At 39.0% G+C, this 21726-nt stretch overlaps 1 protein-coding gene across 1 annotated transcript; it reads right to left on the bottom strand.

Annotated features, from left to right (window-relative positions):
* Window positions 1-8912: 8912 nt before the first annotated feature.
* On the bottom strand, window positions 8913-10816 carry LOC142096945 (hemoglobin subunit beta-2-like). The gene is made up of 3 exons (XM_075178570.1): window positions 10725-10816; window positions 9303-9525; window positions 8913-9041 (listed from the first exon to the last, which is right to left on the bottom strand). The coding sequence occupies exons 1-3, from the start codon at window positions 10814-10816 to the stop codon at window positions 8913-8915; spliced, it is 444 nt and encodes a 147-aa protein (XP_075034671.1).
* Between the last annotated feature and the right edge of the window lie 10910 nt (window positions 10817-21726).

The following is a 21726-nucleotide window of genomic DNA, read 5'->3' as shown; positions in this document are numbered from 1 at the left end:
ACCTCACCAACCCGTACTTCTCAGTCTCTACTCCTGATTCTACATCACCCCCTCTTCCCCTACCCGTTGGCGTTCCTCAAGGCTCCGTTCTTGGCCCCTTGCTTTTCTCCCTCTACACCTCCTCCCTTGGTGTCCACATCCACTCCTTTGGCCTCCAGTACCACCGCTATGCTGATGATACCCAAATCTATCTTTCATCCCCTGACCTCTTCCCTTCCCTTCTGTCTCGTGTCTCCTCCTGTCTCTCGGCCATCTCATCTAGGATGTCCCAACACTGCCTTAAACTCAATATTTCTAAGGCCGAACTTATAGTCTTCCCCCCGCCAGGACTCTCCCACCTCCCCCCCTCTCTATTTCTGTTAATAACACTACCCTCATTTCTGTCCCCCAAGTCCGATGCCTTGGGGTCTTCCTTGATTCCTCCCTCTCATTTAAGCCTCACATTCTGTCCCTCTCAAAATCCTGTTACTTCCACCTTCGGAATATATCTAAGATACGTCCCTTTCTCACCACGGAAGCCACAAAAACCCTTGTTCACTCGCTTATTATCTCTCGCCTTGACTACTGTAACCTTCTTCTCTCTGGCCTACATGATTCTCGCCTTGACCCTCTTAAGTCTATCCTCAATGCTGCTGCCTGCCTCATTTTTCGCTCCCGACGCTCTATCTCTGAGGTCTCCCTCCAACAGTCACTACATTGGCACCCCATACCCTACAGAATTAAATTTAAACTCCTCACCCTCACCTTTAAAGCTCTTAGTCAATCTTTCCCTCCCTACATCTCCAGTCTCATTTCTACCTACACTCCAACCCGCCCCCTCCTCTCTGCCTCTGACCGCCGCCTCACTACTTCACTGATCACCTCCTCTCACTCTCGTCTTCAGGACTTTGCCCGGGCTGCTCCCCTGCTGTGGAATGATCTTCCACGTTCCATCAGGTTAGCATCTACTCTCAAAGGCTTCAAGCGTGCCCTTAAGACTCATTTCTTTATTCAAGTCTATCAGTCCTCCTAACTTTCTTGTCCTGGCTCTCTCCCCTAGTTAGTACCACCCTTTATGTGTCTCCCTGTTCCCTTACAACCTAAAGGTTGTAAGCTCTCATGAGCAGGGCCCTCTTTCCTTGTGGGCTCCTTCTACTGTTCCTTCACCCTCTGTACCTCTTGGCCTGCTTCGCTAGCCCTGTTTTCCCTGTTTTATTAATCTTAGGCCTTTTTCTTGCTGATTTCAACTATCCTTTTCACTATCTGTCGGATATAATCTGATTTGCTTTACCCTGTCACCTGTGTTTGTATATATTTGTGTATCATGTTGTGTCTTGGTTCTGTTTCTGTATATGTAATATACGGCGCTGCGGACCCTTTGTGGCGCCTTATAAGTCAAAGATAATAATAATAATAATAATTTAGCATCTAGGCTTTTTGTTGTTGTGTTTCAATAGGAGATACATGTTAGTACTGATTGAATTCATTGGTTTTGTGTAGAGAAGAAGAAGAAAAAAAAGAAAAGGGAATCTCTTTTTTTGTCTGGGCCAACTGAGTTTAAGTCTAAGAGGTTAGAGGTGGAGCAGTTTTTCTTTTCATATGATAGTGTGTTAATAGCGATTTGTGATCATTTGTGTTTTTTTGCTAACAGAGCGTCTGGTGAGTTAGATTTGTTTGATGAGTTGATAGTGGGAGTTGTGACTTCCATCATTTCTGTAAGGGTCTGGTGAGTGTGTATTAACAAATGAGGAATAGTATGCCGTCGAGTCTGTCAGGGGTTTATTGGAAGTGTTATCTAAATGAATTGTTAATTTAAGAAAGAAAAAAACGTATTGCTTCATTTATATACATTATTGTGTTTATCTTTGTAGGTATGAGAGAAAATTGAGAGGGATGTGTTAGCTACTAGTAGCTTTGGATACAGATTTCTTTAGGTTTCCCTGATAGCAACACAATTACCATTTACACAAAATAGTTTTTGGGGAAAATGTATATATTGGAGTAGTGTGTAAATTAGATTCATAGTATATGATTAGTCAATTAGTGAAAGCAGTTCAGTAATTAAAAGTAAGGAAGTGACATATGATTGGTTCATATAATATCCTTTATTTTAAAACTGAGGGTTGTGAGGACAAATCATACTCCTGATGAAGTTCGATAGAGAGCGAAACATGTAGGGTTTTGTCCTCACGTTATTGGTATTGTTTAGAGTAAGTTTTTAGAGTAATTTTCTTATTGCCAGTGTTTGTGCAACAGTTATATCTGCTGATCCGGACAGCATCAAGGATTCCTCCTTGGTATCAACATCACCGTGGACTCAGATAAGCACTGCTTTTAATATATCTTTTGTAAGGGTCTTTAACCCTGTTCAAAATAAAAAAAATGGCTGTTTTTAAAGATTCACACATGGACGGTTGTCTTTTCGATGTGTATTCCTTCACAGATAATATAGTGATTATAAGTAGAGATGGGCGTGCTCGGTTCCCCGAGAACCGAACCCACTCGAACTTTGCCTATCCGAGTACCAAGCCGAGGAGGCTCGGTACTCTCCCGCCCACTCGGATTCCAAATCGAGGCCGAACGTCATTGTGACGTCGTCGAATCTCGTGGCTCGGTTCTTGCGATACTTGAAAATTATAAATACCTGCCTCCACAGCAATCCATCGCCATTTGACAGAGGGAGAGAGCAGGGTGTAGTCACAGGCTGATTAGAGCAGGGACAGAGAATACAATTCTGATTACAATTCTGATTCCAATTCTGATAACAATTGATAGAGAAGAGAGGAGGATAGAGGAGTCTTTTTTTTCAATATTTGGCACTACAAGTGCTTTGGGGTGTCCCCCATTCTTTTGCATTAATATTTCTGACTGTCAACAGTCCTGTTTGTCAGCAATCTGAAAAATAATTTTTAGCACTCCCAAGTGCTTTTTGGGTGTCCCCCATTCTTTTGCATTAATATTTCTGGCTGTCAAAAGTCCTGTTTGTGAGCAATCTTAAAAATAATTTTTAGCACTCTCAAGTGCTTTTGGGGTGTCCTCCAATCTTTTGCATTAATATTTCTGGCTGTCAAAAGTACTATCTGTCAGCAGACTTAAAATATAATATTTAGCACTCCCAAGTGCTTTTGGGGTGTCCCCCATTCTTTTGCATTAATATTTCTGGCTGTCAAAAGTCCTGTTTGTCAGCAGTCTGAAAAATTATTTTTAGCACTCCCAAGTGCTTTTTGGATGTCCCCCATTTTTTTGCATTTATTTTTTTGGCTGTCAAAAGTCATATTTGTCAGCAGTATCTAAAACAATTTGTAGCAAAGTGCGTTGGGCTCATAATGGATTCTAAGCAGTCCACATATGTGCAGAATCAGCAACCATGTTCTGTCACCAGTCCTGATGGTAGTATTCCCAGTAGGTCATCTGGGAAAAGCGATGTCAAACTACACAGTCTTTTGAAAGCAGTCAAAAAAAAACACACACACCAAAAAAAATTTTACCGTGTTGAAGTGCAAAAGAAGTGTAACTGAGGAAAAGTTAAGTGCTGATAAAAAAAAATTGCCAACATGCCATTCTATACACGCAGTGGCAAAGAGAGAATGAGGCCTTAACCTTTGTCTATTAGTGGCAGATCTAAAAATGTTACCGAGCCTACAAGTGGTGCACAACTACTGTTACGCGTCAAAGCTGAGCTGCAAGATAACAGTAAGGCATTATAGGATAATGTTTGCTCTGAATCACAAATGACACCAATCCCTGTGGAGAGTCCATCCAACAGTGGAATGTCTAATCGTGAGCATTCTGTTAGTGTACCCATAAAGAGGTACCCTTTCAGCAGTTCTGCTGATGTGCGCCTGAACAGCCCGAGTGTAGCCGGTGATACACAATATGAGGATGCCACTTTGGAAATAGAAGAGGATGTGGGGGAGATTTGTGGAGGTGACTAGGGCGCTAATGAGGATGTTGATGAGGGTGAGGTTGTTTGTGTCAGTCCTGCACCAGTGGCAGCAGTTCTGGCATGTGACAAGAAAAAGGTCATTGTCATGCCTGGGCATAAAACCAAAAAATCCACTTCTTATGTGTGGAATTATTTCTACCCCAATCCAGGCAACAACTGTATAGCCATTTGTAGTGTATGTCAAGCCACAGTCAGTCGAGGAAGGGACCTTAACCATCTTGGAACCTCGTCTATGTTACGCCATTTGACGAGAGTTCATGGCAAAGTGTTAAGAAAAGCTGAAAGTTCTTCCAAAAAAATTACAAGCACTCCATCATCACCTAGGACCCTTCGTTCACCGATATCCCGATGGCTACAAAATACACCCACCACACCATCCTCATCAATATCCTCAGTAGTGCTCGGAATTAGCCCTGCATCCCAATTATTAAGGCTGTATGAATCCTGCACTATTATTGATTCCTCTGAAGAAAGCGTTAGTACCACTGCTGCTGCTGTTGCTGCTGCTGGGGGTGAATCGTCAGCCCAGAGGAAGGCCAAGAAAAAGAGCAGTCCTACATTTCAACAATTAACTGTGAAACAATCATTTGCTAGGGGAAGCAAATATGACAGCAGTCACCCAGTCGCCAAGCGAATCACAGACGCCATGGCTGCCATGTTAGTGTTAGACCTGTTTCCAATATCCACAATAAACGCTGCTGGTTTTTCACAGTTAATTGAGGTTTTGTGTCCGCGTTACAGAATTCCATTGCGACACCATTTTTTCCGTAAAGCTATTCCACAACTATACCAAAAAGTGTGTACAAATGTAGAGATTGCGCTGAAAAATGCCATTCTGCCCACTGTCCACTTAACCACAGATATGTGGACAAGTGGAAGTGGGCAAACCAAAGACTATATGACTGTGACAGCCCACTGGGTTGGTCATTCACCTTCACCAGCAGGAACAGCAGCAGCATGTACACCACTACGTAACATTTGTCACAGGCAGGCCACTCTTTGTATCACCGACTTCACTAACAGGCATACAGCTGACAATTTGTTATGCAAACTAAGAGATGTGATTGATACATGGCTTATACCACTTGGACTCTCCCCAGGATATGTCATTTCTGATAACCAGGGCCACCTTAACTACTTTATGGGCCCCCGGGCAATGCAGTGTACCGGGCCCCTAACAAAAATAAAAAATCATATATATGTATATATATATATATATATATGTGTGTGTATATATATATATATATATATATATATATATATATATAAATAGTGTGTGTGTGTGTGTAAAAAAAATATATATGTATGTAAAAAAAACGTGATTATATATATAATCACTTTATATATATATATATATATATATATATATATATATATATATAAGGGCCCCCTTAACTTACCTTAAGTCCGATCCTCTTCTTTTCTCCACGCCGCTGAGTCTCTTCTGCCCTCTTCCGTGCTGTGGTTGCAGTGAATGCTGGGCGTGACATCACACCCAGCATTCACTGTGAGCACAGCACGGAAGAGGGGACCAGGGAGGGAGCCCGATCGCCGCTGACGTGACCGCAAGGTAAGTATTTTCATTTTTTCTTTTTTTCAGGATTTTTTTTTTTACATAGCTGCCTCAGACGGGCCCCCCATGCCTGCAGGGCCCCGGGCACCTGCCCATCGTGCCCAATGGAAGAGACGGCCCTGCTGATAACGTCAACAATATAGTGCGAGCATTACAGGTGATTTCCAGCACATTCCCTGTTTTGCTCACACCATCAACTTGGTGGTGCAGAGCTTCCTACGAAATAAGTGTGAGGTGCAGGAGATGCTTTCGGTGGCCCGTAAGATTTCAGGCCATTTCAGGCATTCGGCTACAGCATGTAGGAGATTGCAGCAGCTCAAAGAACAGTTTAACTTCCCACCAACTTAAGCAGGAGGTGGTAACTAGGTGAAATTCCACCCTGTACATGCTGCAGAGGATGGAGGAACAGCGCAAAGCCATCCAAGCGTATTGCACAAGCCATGACATTGGGAAAGAAGGAGGCATGTATTTCAGTCTTGCACAGTGGGGAATCCTTTCAGTGCTGTGCAAGGTGCTGAAACCATTTGAAGTTGTAACGTGTGAAGTGAGTGCAGAATCTGCTAGTTTGAGCCAAGTCATTCCTTTAATTAGACTATTGGAAGTGTAGGGTGCAATCTACCCCCAAAGAGGAAAGGGACTTTGGGCATTTCCATATCACCTACCGTCTTGAAAGGCTGCTGTTTGGGCAATTTCTCCTTTGGGGTAGGGTGTCATACACAGAGTAACCCCAAACTGTCTTTGTCCATTTCTCTTAATATTGTACAGTCTATAACGGCTGAATTTTTGGGTATTTTATACAAGTGGAGGGGGGACTAGAGAGACCAAAACCAAACTGGCTTTCTCCTTTTCAATTAATATTGTACAGTCTATAACGGCTGAATTTTTGGGTATTTTATACAAGTGGAGGGGGGCCTAGAGAGACCGAAACCAAACTGTCTTTCTCCATTCCAATTAATATTGTACAGTCTATAACGGCTGAATTTTTTTGTATTTACAACAACTGGAGGGGGGCCTAGAGAGACAGAAACCAAACTGCCTTTGTCCATTTCTTTACATATTTAAGTATAAGTGTAGGGTGTAATATACATCCAAAGACGATGGCTGCATTGCCAATATTCATAGATGGAGAGGAAGAGAATCTGGTTTGTGTGTAGAATTAATGAAGGCCTACCAGGAATGAAACTGTTTTTTGGATAATTTATTAGCTTTACAATTACATTACTTATCCTACAAACAGGTGGAGCACTAAATTTGGTTATTTTAGGCCCAAAAACATTGATTTTTAATCAAAATAGCAAAACAAAACCAAACAAAACCAAAACACGAAAGCAGGGCCGGATTAACCCTAGGGCTAACTGGGCTACAGCCCAGGGGCCTCGGGCATCCAGGGGGCCCTTGAAAGTGCTTAGCAGCATTGTTGATTGGTCGGGGGCGGGGGCGCCCCCGGCACGATCAATGCTGCTGAGCACTTTCACTGCGGTCCTTCTCCGGTGCGCTGTAGTCTCCTTACTGAGGAGATCTCGTGAGTCTTACTCTCACGAGATCTCCTCAGTAAAGAGCGTACAGCGTGCCGGGGAAGGACTGCAATGCCATGAGAAGAAGGTAAGTGCCTCGGGGGCGGCTCAGCTCATCGGGGAGGGGGCGGCTCGGATCACCGGGGAGGCCCTCACGGGGGAATGGAGGCCCCCTTAGCCCAGGGGCCTCCATTCCCTTAATCCGGCCCTGCACATAAGGGCGGTTTTACAAAACCAAAACCAAAACCAAAACACGAAGGTAATCCAGATTCAAAACCGAAAACAAAACCAAAACACGGGGGTCAGTGAGCATCTCTAATTATAAGTGAGAGCTGGGGATCCTGCCTGTAATACATTTATCGAGCATTTGACAGATAAGCTTTATCTTTATAGGAAAAATGTGCGCTGCTTTCATTCTATAGTTTCATTGATTAAAATTTACTTACTACACTATCATTGCAATTTCTTCCTTTGTTTTTTGATCCTAGATTATTCCATTTCGGGTGTGTATTTTTAAAAGAAATTAGTTGTTATTTGCCTTTGGACTTTATTTATTTTTTCATGATTTTTATGTCGGGAATCGTGTTTTAATTTAGTGCATGTAATTTGTAGCCCGGCAAGGAAACCAAGAGATTGACTGAATACACTATGCTGAAATCCTTTATCCAGATCATTGCTAAAACTGAAAAATGTAATTAATTGTTGCTGCTCGATGATTGCCATTCACAGTCACTTTGAGGAGTGCTGCTAAAAATTTTATATTAATATTTTAATATATAGAAGTGCCAGGGACATTGTGGAGAAAACAGGAATAATGTTTAAATGTACTTTAGTATACTGTATGCATGACGCATTAAACATATTCAGAAACATAGCAAACATTCTGGATAATAGATCCCCTAACTATACTAGTTAAAATATGTATAATTTGCAAAGATTATACAGCTATTCTTGTGCCTTTATTGTCATAGAAACTGCTTGCAACAAAACTTGTAGTAGATAAAAGAATGAAGTCTTGCTCAGTTCTTCAGTAAGAACTTGTGAAATCAGTCTATTCTTCAGATATCTATGTAAGTAACAAGAGGTCCCACTGCCGATGTATCAGGGCAGGGAGTAAATTCTCTGTGACCAAGATTCACATGGTACATTTTCTGTTTGTATCAAAGATTTTATATTTCATTTGTGAAAAAAATAAAAACAGTGCACTGATGACCAGTGGAGGCTGCCAACACTTGGATTAGCAATTTAATGTGTGACTCACCGAGAAAGCTCATTGCTTTACCGTTGTTAGCGTACTCCTTAACAATTGTCAAAACTATATACTGCTTTACCAAACTGATGAACACAACAAAACGTTATTCTTGTGTATTTGGTGGTCATGCACCCATATTGTTATTTTGTTGATGATTAGCAAGGGAGTGGATTTAGAAGTGAACATTCACCTACTCTGCTTATTATGGGTGTATAGGGGGTCTCATAAGTTTTAACTTTTGTTCTCTACCAGTTGATGGTCTTTGTACTTATTATTCATTGCTGGTGTAGTAGAATGGTTACAGTTTTTAGTTATTTATATTTTTAAATTTTCTCTAGTGTTATGTATTCAACAATGGCAGAGTGGCTCTTTCATAAAACATGCTGCATACTATGCCCAATGACATTTACAGTGTGTGCCTACTGTAAGCAGGGTTTATAATACATCCGTTTTATCTGTAAACTCTGCTTGCCCTTTCTCCTATTTCGAAAATTTCATTAAAATTGCGTAAGAAAGAAGTAGGGTTATTATAAATTTAGAAGTGAGAACATAAAAATATGTACTGCAGATATTCACACTATTTTTGTTTAAAATATATTTTTTATTTTTCATATTATAACAGCAAGTGGCAACAGTAAACAATGTTATTTAGTAATATCCGTGACTCAGAGCAGCCACCAGGACTGCAATAAACTTCTCCCAGGCAGCCTGGACTTGAGGAGTGAATGCAGATCCCAGCTTGCCAGCCAAGACGATCACCAGCACCTCACCGAAACGCTGTGAATAGAGAGAAAAATGATTCAGTCCTTTCAGCTCCTAGAAATGGCAATGCTTTCTAACATATTCACTGAGCTAATTAATTAGTTACAGGTCTTAGTTATGATATTTAAGAAATGTACTAGTTAATATCATACTTGTACATACTAATCACATTACTAAGTTCTATTTGCTGTATTTAACTTAATAGCATACATAAATTGCAGAAGTAAATGAATGAGAAATAAACTAATCTACTATCATGCAGCTTTATTACTGTACCTTGAAGTTCTCTGGGTCCACATGCAGCACCTGGGCATGAGTCTTGCTGAGGTCAGCCAGGTAATGTTTCACATTATCCAGATGTTGAGTGGCATTGCCAATAGTGGTGAGCACCTTCTTGCCATGCTCACGGACCTTGGGATTACCAGTGATGGCAGTAACATTGGTCAGGTTTCCAAAGCTGCTGAAATACCTCTGGGTCCATGGGAAAACATAAAGCAGCCTAATGCATACAAATAGATTGGAGAAGAAAAATTATCAATATCATGTTTGCTTTGAACTCCTTTTACATCAATGTCTATACTATGTTGATATGATACCCAGTGGTAAAAGTGAAAATTTAGAAGTGGCGGTATGGAAATTTAGTAGAGACAGTATGGAAATTAAAAGTGGTGGTATGTAAATTTAAAAGTGGTAGAATGGAAATTTAGTAGTCGCAGTATGGAAATTCCGTAGTGGCGGTATGTAAATTTAGAAATGGAGGTATGGAAATTACATAGTGGCGGTATGGAGATTTAGAAGTGACAGTATGGAAATTTATCAGTGGCTTTGTGGTGGTATGTAAATTTAGAGTTGGCGATATGTAAATTTAGAAGTGACAGTATGGAAATTTAGAACTGGGGGAATAGAAATTTAGTGGTGGCGGTATGGAAATTTCGTAGGAATTGTATGGAGATTTAGTAGTGGCAGTATAGAAATTTAGAAGTGGTGATATGTAAATTTAGTAGTGCCGGTATATAAATTTAGAAGTGACGGCATGGGAATTCCATAATGGCGATATGGAGATTTAGAAGTGATAGTATAGAAGTTTCATAGGGGTGGTATGTAGATTTAGTAGTGGCAGTATGGAAATTTCGTAGTGGCGGAAAGGAAATTTAGTAGTGACAGTATGGAAATGTAGTAGTAGCGGTATGTAAGTTTGGAAATGGCGATATGAAAAATGTAATGGGAATGTAAGTAAATGGAATTTGCTAGTTTTACATTGAAGGCAAAAGTAGAAGTGGCTGTATGACATATACACACCCACTTTCATCACTGAGGATACCTCTAATATATATCCACTTGCTTTAATAATTCGTAAGTAAAGTTGTTTAAAACTTCATGTTTTTATGTATGCAAATAAGAAATCTACAATGAACAGCAACATGTAACTTCAGTTTTATCACCCTGATACCTTTTTGCAGTTGCACGGCTTAAGTTCAAACTGCATATAATTAATGGAGTGCAAATAAGCTACACATAAATACCCCATATGAAGCAGCCTATTTTTTAATTAAACAATTATTTCTTATGTAAAATCTGTGAATGATCTATAATTTAATTCTAATTTAATGTGTTAACATTTAGATAGAAACAGAAATAGCAATAAAGTAAAAATAATAAAAACAGTACATAATAAACAGAAGATGAATATGTTGATACCTCAGTAAGGCTTCAGGACCATCTTTTTCAATATTGACTTTGGCCCAGACAGAGGTAATGAAGGCTCTTTCTTCAGCTGTCCAGTGCACCATTGTTGCTGTTAGGCTGGAGGTTGTTTGAGATGCTTGCTGTATGCAGTGTGTTCAGCTATGGACATTGAATGTCCTTTTATAGTGTCCATTCCTAAGTCCAGCAATACAAGATTTCTGCAGTGTCATCCCCCTACTATCCAGTCAAATCTGCTTACATTCCAAAAAGTTGTTAACATACTGACCACTGTACATTATGACTCAATACAGCAATGAGATGTATTAATAATAGTAAAATTAGTACTTTTGAAACTGCTTGAATATATTTATAACCAAAATTACAACATATTTTAAATATGACAATCTTTACAAGTACAAAAACATGAACATCTCAATTTTGACTTAGCTGTTGTTTTAAATGTGCAGTTCAATATATGTAGATGTTTTATTAGAATACATAGGACAATAATTCACAGTTGAGTTCTTGGGCCAATTTATTTTTACTTTGGGTTACCATCAGGTAATAAATCAAATAATAATTTAATTTTTACAACTAGAATTAGCTACATTTTTAAGAATGTTCAGTGGAATATTTACCTATTTCCTTTAGGCATCTATAAGGTATGTGTTTTTCTCTTGTATCACTTGCATCACTTGCACAGGTCAGGTGTAAGTGCTGAGTAATAGTCTGATGGTCGCGTATGCATGCTAGAACATGTGTTTGCAATCAAGAGCAACCGTAAAAATGCATTTTATGTACAGTAGGCCTTAATACTAGGGATGCTCACTGAGCCCGTGAAGTGGTTTTGGTTTTGGTTTTGCATCTGGATTAGCTTCGTGTTTTGTTTTTGGTTTGGACAAATCCACCCTCATGTGTTTTGGTTTTGGATCTGTATTTTTTTAGAAAATATATCTAAAATATGCTAAAATCACATAATTTTGCCCATTATTTGTTCCTACATTATTATTAATCTCAATAACACTAATTTCCAGTCATTTCCAGTCAATTTTGACCACCTCACCGGTCACAATATTATTTTTATCCACTCTCGGACAAAGACTGCAGCGAGCTGGCTGGATGCTAAGTGACAGAGCAATGACACCAACACACGACAGTCATAGCACATCTAGGAAACATTGCCACAAAGCAGTGGCAGTAAAGAAAAGTGGTGCAAGATTGAATTGTCCATCCATCTTTATGTAAGATATTGAAAAGGACATGTACAGTTTAACAAAGCAAGTGCTCCAGCGACAAGGAGTGCAACTTTTATGGCTGAAGTGCTTGGTTTGTTAGGGCCCCCAGAAAACAAGCCAATAATGGGCTTAAGGCACCTAAGCAAACAGTGCTGTTAATGAACTCTACTGTGGCAAGTCATGGCACTAGTGGAAGCAGTTCTTGTCAGTGATAAGAAGAAGGCCATTGTCATGCCTGGTCATAAGACCAAAAAATCCACCTCTTATGTGTGGAATTATTTTTACACAAATCCTGACAACAGTTGTCTAGCCATTTGTAGCATTGTAAAACTACAGTCAGTAGAGGTAGGGACCTTTGCCATCTAGGAAACTCATCCATGTTACACCATTTGAAGCGAGTTCATGGAAAGCTTTTGTGAAAATCAGAAACTTATGCTAAAAAATAACAACAAGCAGTCCAGCACCAGCTACCTCCCTTCTCTCAGCTAGATCCCAGCACCTGCAATCTACACCCACAACACCTTCATCATCAATATCCTCTCAAGTGAACGGAGTTAGTCCTGCATCCAAGTTGCTAAGGCGAGATGACTCCTCCCCTATCCAGGACTCCTCAGAAGAATCCTTGAGCGTTAGGCCCACTGCTGCTGCTGCTGCTGAGGGTGCTTCTTCAACCCAGAAGCAGACCAAAAAGAAGACTACTAGTAGCTTACAACAATTGTCTGTTAAACAATCCTTTGCAAGAGGAAGCAAGTATGTGACTGAAGACTGGAGAGTGACAAGGACACTGCCACCCCTCCAGTTTCTGTATGAGCTATGGCACAGTAGAATGTCACTGGAGACTTTTAAGAACACTGACAGCCCTATTATTACAATTTCTGCTTCAGCACTGAACCCTGCCACCTCTCCTATTTCTGGGTGAGCTATGGCACAGTATAATGTAACTGCAGATTTTGAAGAACACTGCCATCCCTATTATTTCTATTTCAGCAATGACAATTAGCAATGGAGCTCTCCTGTTTGCATGTTAGCTATATAACAGAGTACAAAGTGACTGCAGATTTAGAACAAGACTGCAAGCCCTATTATTTCTATTTCAGCAATGACAATTAGCAATGGAGCAATGGAGCTCTCCTGTTTCTATGTGAGCTAAATCTCAGTAGAATGTCACTGGAAACTTTAGAGAACACTCCTACCCTTCCTTTGTCTTTTATAGCTATGATGCTGCCAAACTGCACAAGAGACTGCCAAGAACCATGCTCCCCCTCCTGTTTCTCTCTGTGAAATGGTGCTCGAACGCAGTGGAGGGCGATACTTACAGAATTCAAAAATCACGAGATCCGAGATCCGACAACTTAACAATGACGTTTTGCCTTGTTTTCAATTCCGAGGGCGAGCGACAGTACCGAGCCGACTCGGTACTCGGATCTGCTAAGTTCGGGTGGGCTCGGTTCTGGGTCGGTCCCAGTGCACTGGGTCACTGGGCTACCTTTTTGTTTTTCCTTTAAAGTGATTATAATAGACTGCTGAGATGAGTCTTGCCCTCAGGCTCAACTTTGCCAGCCAGCCCCTTGCTGTGATGTTGGTAGGGGGGACTAGGTGGTTGTGGTGACCAGTTCGCAGATAAATATGCTTACATGTTTATCTGAGAACTGAGCTCTAAAGAATATAATAAGATGAATATATTTGGGAACAGTTATGTAAACTGGTTGCCACCTGTCCATAATTTCCAGCTTCGTAAGTTAATATTTAGTGAAGAGAAGTGTTTAACTCCTTGATGTTTATCACTTTGTTACAGCCACAAATGTTTCCTATGCAGGAGAGAAAGAGAGCTACTGGATCTAAAAAGACAGATGTGTTAATTTATCAAAAGGCCAAAAAGCCCTATTTCCAGCAATATTTTTAGTCGCCAATAAAGTTTTTTCGCTACGCCCTATATACAGTATGTAAGGGGTAGCATCACTATAGCTGGTATTAAATGCCTTTGCAAGGGGAAGTCTAAAAAAAACAATTTATTGATGTAATACATTTAGTTTTTTCAGGCTGACATTTTGTAAAAATTAATGGGGATATTATTTATCTTCTGGAGAGAAATAAAAACAGATGGTAGATATAATATAATTTAACTTGCATATTACATCTAAATATATCTACTAGTAAATGTTTATATATGAAAGCTAGGAATTGGAAGCTAAGTAGAGCATGTGGCTCCAGGGTGATAAGAAACTCTTGATGCTCTATATTTTGTGCCATAGCAGCTGAATACCGCTCAGCTACTACAAAGATAAGGTAGTGTTAAATCATGGCAATAAGTAATTATTTTTTTTAAAAAATAGAAATGAAAAATAAAAAAGTTAAAAAGCTACACTCTCTCATTTCTAGTAAGGTAGGCTAGCTAAGCTAGAAATGACTGATATTAGGTTTCAAAAGAAATACAACAAAAAGCAGAAAGCATTTAAGGACATATTTCTAAGGACGTTCAAATTTCTTGAAAATAGTAATGAGTATAATTATGTATTTTCTTACTATTTACATTTAATTTATTTTTCTTAACTTTAAAAAATAAAAGATTATTTATCTAAATGCTAGCAAAAAGAATCTCTGTCAGTCAGATAAAAGAACATTATTATCTTTTAACCTGGACATACCAAAAATGTCAAAATGTATACATGTCAACACAGTAGTGGTAAGAGCCAGAGCCGTAACTAGAAATGTTGGCGCCTGGGGTAACAAGGAATTGTGACACCCCCCAATCTTTCAATTTTAACCAAATTAATGTAAAATATTAATTTCCTTCGCCTCCCCCCCTTCATGTTTGCACCATGGATGGCTGTCCCTCTTGCACAGCGTTAATTACGGCCCTGGTAAGAGCTTAACTAACTAACCAACAATTTATATATCCCTTAACTGCCTAATAGATAAAGCACTGAACCTTCTAACTGGCCATCTTGACATTTGACATGGCACTCATGGCATTTTCTAATTCCCCAATAAAACACACTTAACTATGTATATTAAACACACCTGGGGGTAAATGTATCATACTTCAACTAGCGGGAGTTCGACGAGATGACAGCTAAAATTTAAAGCGGCGCTGCCTTGTAAAGGGAAACTTGCCTTTACAAGGCAGCGCCGCTGTAAATTTTGGCTGCCATCTCCCCAAACTCCCGCGAGTTGAAGAAACCGGAGTGTGATACATTTACCCCCTGGTGCGTTTTAACACATTTGCCAACTGGGCACAACAGTAACAATGAAACACTGAACATTGTAACACTTATAGTCTATGATGGGCATATCTGCAAGCTTAACTTTAATATAAAAGGATGTGCATTGCTTAGTTATTGCACCATAATTGTATACAATACACAATGAGGATGGGAGTTGCAATAGCCCAGCAATTTAGCCTTTATTATGCATGCTATGCATTTTTCTTTCTTCACAGATATGATTCAATATATATGGTCCCAATGATATATTGAAGGTGATTGGACTACTCTATAAATGGTATAAACCTTACTTCAGAATGCCTTAGTTTATCACATAAAAGATGTATTTGGTATATTGCAATCCTCTTGTTTAGGCGATCATTGGCTAAGTGATGTTGCAGGGATCCAATGATGTATTTCCACCCAGGCAGTGCTATGTTTTTGACTATAGGTCAAAAACATAGCACAGGGGCCTACGCTATGTGTTTCTTCATTCAGCTTCATCCAGGGTGTAATCTCTCATACATAATGAATGCTAAATATAGCAAATATTATGTCATTTATGACCTGCCTTACCTCTGTTTGTGGTACTGATCAGGGCTATGACTGGTCCGTACTTTTCCATTTGAACACAGTATAAGTATGCTCTGACTCTATGGTACTTTCCATATGCAGACAGACAGAACAGACTGCAGGATACAGACATGCATATGTGCAAATTAAAGTCTCATTAGAACGCATGCCAAAAAACAATTTATTACATGAAATACATAAATCAGGATGTGCTTAATGCGAATTGTACATAAAATGCATTTTTATAGTTTCTCTTACTTGCAAACACATGTTTTGGCTAGAAATGAGCGGGTTTGGATTGCGCTAATCCGACGGGATCCGAGCACTGTTCGGGTATTTCCGGCGGGCAAAAGAACTGAAAACGAGGCTATGACATCCAAGTCTCGCGTCGGATCTCGTGAGACTCGGATTGCATAAATTCCCCCCTTGCGGCCGCCATCTTCAGTCGGGCTCAGATCATTGAAGAGGGAGGTTGTAGTTTGGCGCTCCTGTGTCCTGTGTCCTGTGTCCTGTCACTCTGTCCTGCTTAATCAAGTGGTTTAAATTAGTCCTGTGCTCTGTCCTGCTGATCAGTCCAGTGGTGCTTTGTCCAGTGCTCTGTCCTGCTGATCATTCCAGTGGTGCTTTGTCCAGTGCTCTGTCCTGCTGAGTCCAGTGGTGCTGTGTCCTGTGCTCTGTGCTGCTGAGTCCAGTGGTGCTGTGTCCTATGCTCTGTTCTGCTAAGGCCATTGTTGTTTAAAAATTATTAAAAATTTATAAAAAAATAAAAAAAATTATAAAAAAATGATACAAAAATAATAAAAAAAATTATAAAAAAAGTATACAAAAATTATTTAAAAAAAATATAAAAAAATTATAAAAAAAGTCTATAAAAATTTCTACTGCAAAATATAAATACATTCACTGTTCCTGCAGTCCAAAAATATTAGTACTGCAATATATAAATACGTTCACTGTTCCTGCAGTCAAGAAATATTAGTACTGCAATATTTTACTATGTTCACTGTTCCTGCAGTCAAGAAATATTACTACTGCAATATATAAATATGTTCACTGTTCCTGCAGTCAAGAAATATTAGTACTGCAATATTCTACTACGTTCACTGTTCCAGCAGTCGAGAAATATTAGTACTGTAATATATAAATACGTTCACTGTTCCTGCAGTCAAGAAATATTAGTACCAGAGATTAAGCTACGTTCGCTGTTCCTGCAGTCCAGAAATATTAGTACCAGAGATTAAACTACGTTCACTGTTCCTGATTGGTTTGTTAAAGTGCGAATGTCCTATTTCAACAACATTAGGGTGGGTGGGAGGGCCCAAGGACAATTTCATCTTGCACCTCTAGCAAACTCTTGCAAACTACCATCCTGTCTGCCACTGCAGTGCCACTCCTAGATGGGCCACGTGTTTGTGCCGCCCACTTGTGTCACTTAGCTTAGACATCCAGCTACCTTGGTGCAACCTTTTGGACTAAAAACAATATTGTGAGGTGTGAGGTGTTCAGAATAGACTGGAAATTAGTGGAAATGAATGTTATTGAGGTTAATAATAGTGTAGGAGTGAAAAAAAACCCAAAAATATGGATTTTAGCACCTTTTATGCTTTTTTAAAAAAAAACAGAACCCAAAACCCAAAATCAAAACCAAAACCTTTCGTGGGGTGTTTTGGCAAAACAAATCAGAACCCAAAACCTCAAGCTAATCAGAACCCGAAACCCAAAACACCAAAAGTGGCCGGTGCACACCCCTAGTTCTGGCATGCATACATGGTGTAAGGTCTATTTCTGAACATGCACACTACTATTTCAAGCAAGATATGGCACGCAACGTGACTTAAGCTCAAAGATAAATCATTCCCCGTATTTCATTAGACATATAGGGCCTGATTCTGAGTCAGACATACGCCAGTTTGCATAACGCAAAATATGCAAATCTGAACTGTGCATGGCTACAGATATATGAACCTTTGCAGATTTGTTCATATCTGATACTTGCGCCTCCTTATGCTTGGATGTGAGGAAGAGGGGGACTAACGGAGGCTTAGTACTATAACGCCATGTTTACAAATATTGCAAGGGAAACAACCTTTTTTTATCTGTATAAGCCAGCTACAGTCCGTGGATTTAAAATTCTCAGTTTGGTCTCTTAGTTGCCTGTGAGCTAATTGTGACAGAAGATTTTCAGCTTATTTTATAACTAATGGAAGGTAGGGACCTAAAAGAGGATCTTTTAAAAGAGTAACCCAATGTTTCTTCAAAATCAATTCTATTTTTTTTAGAATTAGTTTTAAATATAGTGATGCACATAAGATTTCCCTCTGTATTATCAGTGGTTGTTTTGATTCCTTATTGTATACTGTTAGTGTCCATCATTGTATTTGAGATTCTATAGAAAGGACCTTCTGTATTAGGTTATGGACATATCACCTTTCTAAAAATCTATCAATTAGGAACTTTGACTCATAATAAAAGTTTCATAGGAGTTGAAATTCCTTCTAAGGTGTAAAAATTGTGAGTATGGGACATTTTTCTTTCACCTAGAAAGATACAGCTAGTTGAAAGAATGTTGTTGTTGACATCAACTTTTTAAAAATGTACTAGTAGTGATAGTACTGAATGTATCTTTTTCTAATAATAAATCAAAAAAAAAATCTATTCTAGTTTTATTCACTTTATATGTGACTATCAAGTTCTACACATTCTTATTAAGAGTCTATAGAAACTACTGTATTTCATTTTCAGTTCCATCTCAAATAAATAGTAGTTCATGTATATACCACCTATAAAATTTGAGCTTAAAATCCATCAAATGTGCATTATGTATTCCATGAAAAGATTAGTATAGTTATGGGCAAATTTTGTCCCCATAGCTGTTACCTGCTTTAAAAGATAACACTGATTTTGGAACATACAATAATTACGTGTTAATATAAACTGTATTCCTTTTACTAAGAAATCTTTCTTCTCTTGCATTAAATGTATATATTTTTATTCATACTGCTAATCATTAAAATGTAATTATCTTAGGGAATTGCAGTGTATAATGACAGTGCATCTATAGTTAGCCATTTAAAATCAGTTCATTTAAAAATTTAAATGGAGTATAAAATTATGGCCAAACCCTTAGTATTGATTGAATCTGCATAACATATGTTTGTAAATTGAGATCTATAAAATGAGAGAGATATGTTAAAATTAATACCCAAAAATGATGGGTCTTCCAGGAGGAGAGATTAGGTCCTTGTGTAACATAGAAACTTAGAAACATAGAATTTGATGGCAGATAAGAACCGCTTGGCCCATCTAGTCTGCCCACTGTTTTATTAACCTATGGTAACCTTAAACCTTATTTGATCCCTTATTCTTTAAAAGAATATTCTTATTTCTATCCCAAGCATGTTTAAACTGCGCTACTGTATTAGCCTTTACCACATCTGATGGGAGGCTATTCCACTTATTCACTACCCTTTCTATGAAGTAGTTTTTTCCTCAAATTTCCTCTGAACCTACCTCCCTCCAGTTTCAGTGCATGTCCTCGTGTTCTAGTACTTCTCATCCTCTGAAGAATGTTTCCCTCATGTACCTTGTTCAAACCCTTGATTTATTTGAAAGTTTCTATTATGTCCCTCCTTCCCCTTCTCTGCTCCAATCTATACATATTAAGTTCTTTTAGTCTTTCCATGTAAGTTTTGTGCTGTAGGCCATGCACCATTTTAGTTGCCCTTCTTTGTACAGTTTCTAATGTATTTATATCCTTCTGGAGATATGGCCTCCAGAATTGAACACAGTATTCTAGATGAGGGCGTACCAATGACCTATACAGTGGCATTATTAGTTCTTTGTTTCTGCTACTGATTCCTCTCCCTATGCAACAAGCATCTGACTTGCCTTCCTAATTGCTTTGTTGCATTGCTTACCTGTCTTGAAATAGTGATTCCTAGATCCCTTTTCTCCACAGTAGTTTCCTTTATAGTGCCAATAATACTGTATTTAACCTTTGAGTTTTTGAGACCTAAGTGCATGAATTTGCATTTTTTTGCCATTAAACTGTAGTTGCCACTCTCTTGACTATTCCTCTAGTCTACCTAGATCATCAATATTTGTTTTACCCCTCCTGGGGGTAAATGTATCATACCCCGGTTTTCTCAACTCACTGGAGATCCCTTTACAAGGCAGCGCCGCTTTAAATTTAAGCTGCGAAGACGCCGATCTCCCGCGAGTTTAGAAAACCGGGGTATGATACATTTACCCCCTGGTGTGTCTACCCTGTTGCATATCTTTGTGTAATCTGCAAAAAGGCACACTTTCCCTTCAGTACCATTTGCAATGTCTCCAATAAAGATATTAAAGAGCACTGGTCCAAGTACAGATCCTTGGGGTACTCCACTGGTAACCTTTCCCTCCTGTGAATTTACTCCATTTACTATAACTCTCTGTTTTCTATCCTGCAACCAAGATCTTTGTATTTTTGGATTATGGCATAACGTGAATTAAATTATGTTTATTGCACAAATAATTAAATTTTTTCATTACAATTATTCCTTTCTTATTAGTCTTATGCAACATAGTAAAATACATTGTCATGGTAAATAATTTGAAATTAATGTTTTTTGTTCATTATGGGACAATCATAGCCCTGATCTGCATGACATTTGAAACATGTGAAAAACCCATTACTACTAACATGTCAAGTCAAAATTCTACGCTTTCTCTATGCTAGTGTGGTGTGTAAGTATATACACTTGTTACTGCTGAGGTAAACCTGGTGCATATGCTATGTGTTGTATAGCTGGGTGCATAATGAGATACCTCCAACTAAACATATGCACGAAAATGGTTTTCATGAATGTATCTTTTCCCATTTACCTTCAGGCACAAATGCATGGGCCGCATAGGGGTCAAATTCAGTAAAAGTCACAAATTAAATTTTCAGTCATCTGTTTGTCTGTGTAGCAAATAGCTGATATCTCTTTACTGAAGTTTCCTTGCTGATGAAGAGATGCAAACATTTCAAGAGGTGCACTGTGCAAAAGTGTAAATATCACATCAAAGGCAATTTAGTACCACCCCTTTCATTAAATTAAACGGTTCACTTTTTGTCCTACATACTGGTCAGTTTAGCCTTGCTTATGGCTTGTATTAATTATAAAAATATAGGGACTGTTTTTACACTATCAAGCACTTTTGTGAAATTTTTTATTACATTGCTCTGAGTGCCTCTAGAAAAGTAATAGTGTAATATGAAGGCCAAAAATGGTTCCCATTAAAAATATAGGATGAGACTGGAATAAGGTACTTTTGCCAAGTGCAAACCTCTCTTAACCCCTCCACACAGGTAAAATTTTCTCTCTCTCCATCCCTTTATCTCATTTCAATAATCAAGCCTACTCAGTAAATAAATCTTTTGTCTTTCATTCATGTGCAGTCACACCATAGCTTATGTTAAAACCAGAAATTTTAAAGTTAAATAATCTATCTTTGTTCCTTGCCTTACAAGTGATACAGAGCATGTGTAGATTACACATATTTGGAATCTATATAATCAGGAAAAGGGTAAATTAAACCTAGATGTAACTGTGGTTGCTCACTTTGTGTGAAAGTGGTTATGGGAAGAATGATGGAAAGTGTTCTCTCCCACCCAGGGTTGCCACCAGAAATTGAGGGGCCCAGTACAAATGTAACAGGCAGGGCACCCCTCCTTCCTTCTCTCACCGCACCCTCATTTCAAATTATTCTATAGCCAACATTTGCCTCCCCCCGACTCTCTACGGTATCATCTAACCCTGCAGTAGTTTACTTACCTCTCTGCATCTTCTTGCAGTCTCCTTTTGGCTCCCCTCTATTGACAGCATTGTGACGTTATTAATTACATGATGTCAGCGATACTGCAGGGAGTCTATCTGCTTTGTCACGACTCTCTGTCCGGGAGCCGGGTACCTGGGTGACTGGGACTGGAGCAAATAGTGGCAGCTGTGGGGCCCAGACATCTCGGGAGTGGAGGCA

This window comes from Mixophyes fleayi, chromosome 7, assembly GCF_038048845.1.
Source record: "Mixophyes fleayi isolate aMixFle1 chromosome 7, aMixFle1.hap1, whole genome shotgun sequence".
NCBI classification, from domain to species: domain Eukaryota; kingdom Metazoa; phylum Chordata; class Amphibia; order Anura; family Limnodynastidae; genus Mixophyes; species Mixophyes fleayi.
This window is presented reverse-complemented; position numbering and strand designations above follow the sequence as displayed.

Bases quoted from the DNA above. Each gene is read 5' to 3' on its own strand.
- LOC142096945 (XM_075178570.1), bottom strand. From the start codon at position 10,816: ATGGTGCACTGGACAGCTGAAGAAAGAGCCTTCATTACCTCTGTCTGG. The intron at 9,526-10,724 runs GTATCAACATAT...TGTATGCATTAG, and splicing joins GGTCCTGAAGCCTTACTGAG to GCTGCTTTATGTTTTCCCAT. The intron at 9,042-9,302 runs GTACAGTAATAA...CTCTATTCACAG, and splicing joins TGGACCCAGAGAACTTCAAG to CGTTTCGGTGAGGTGCTGGT.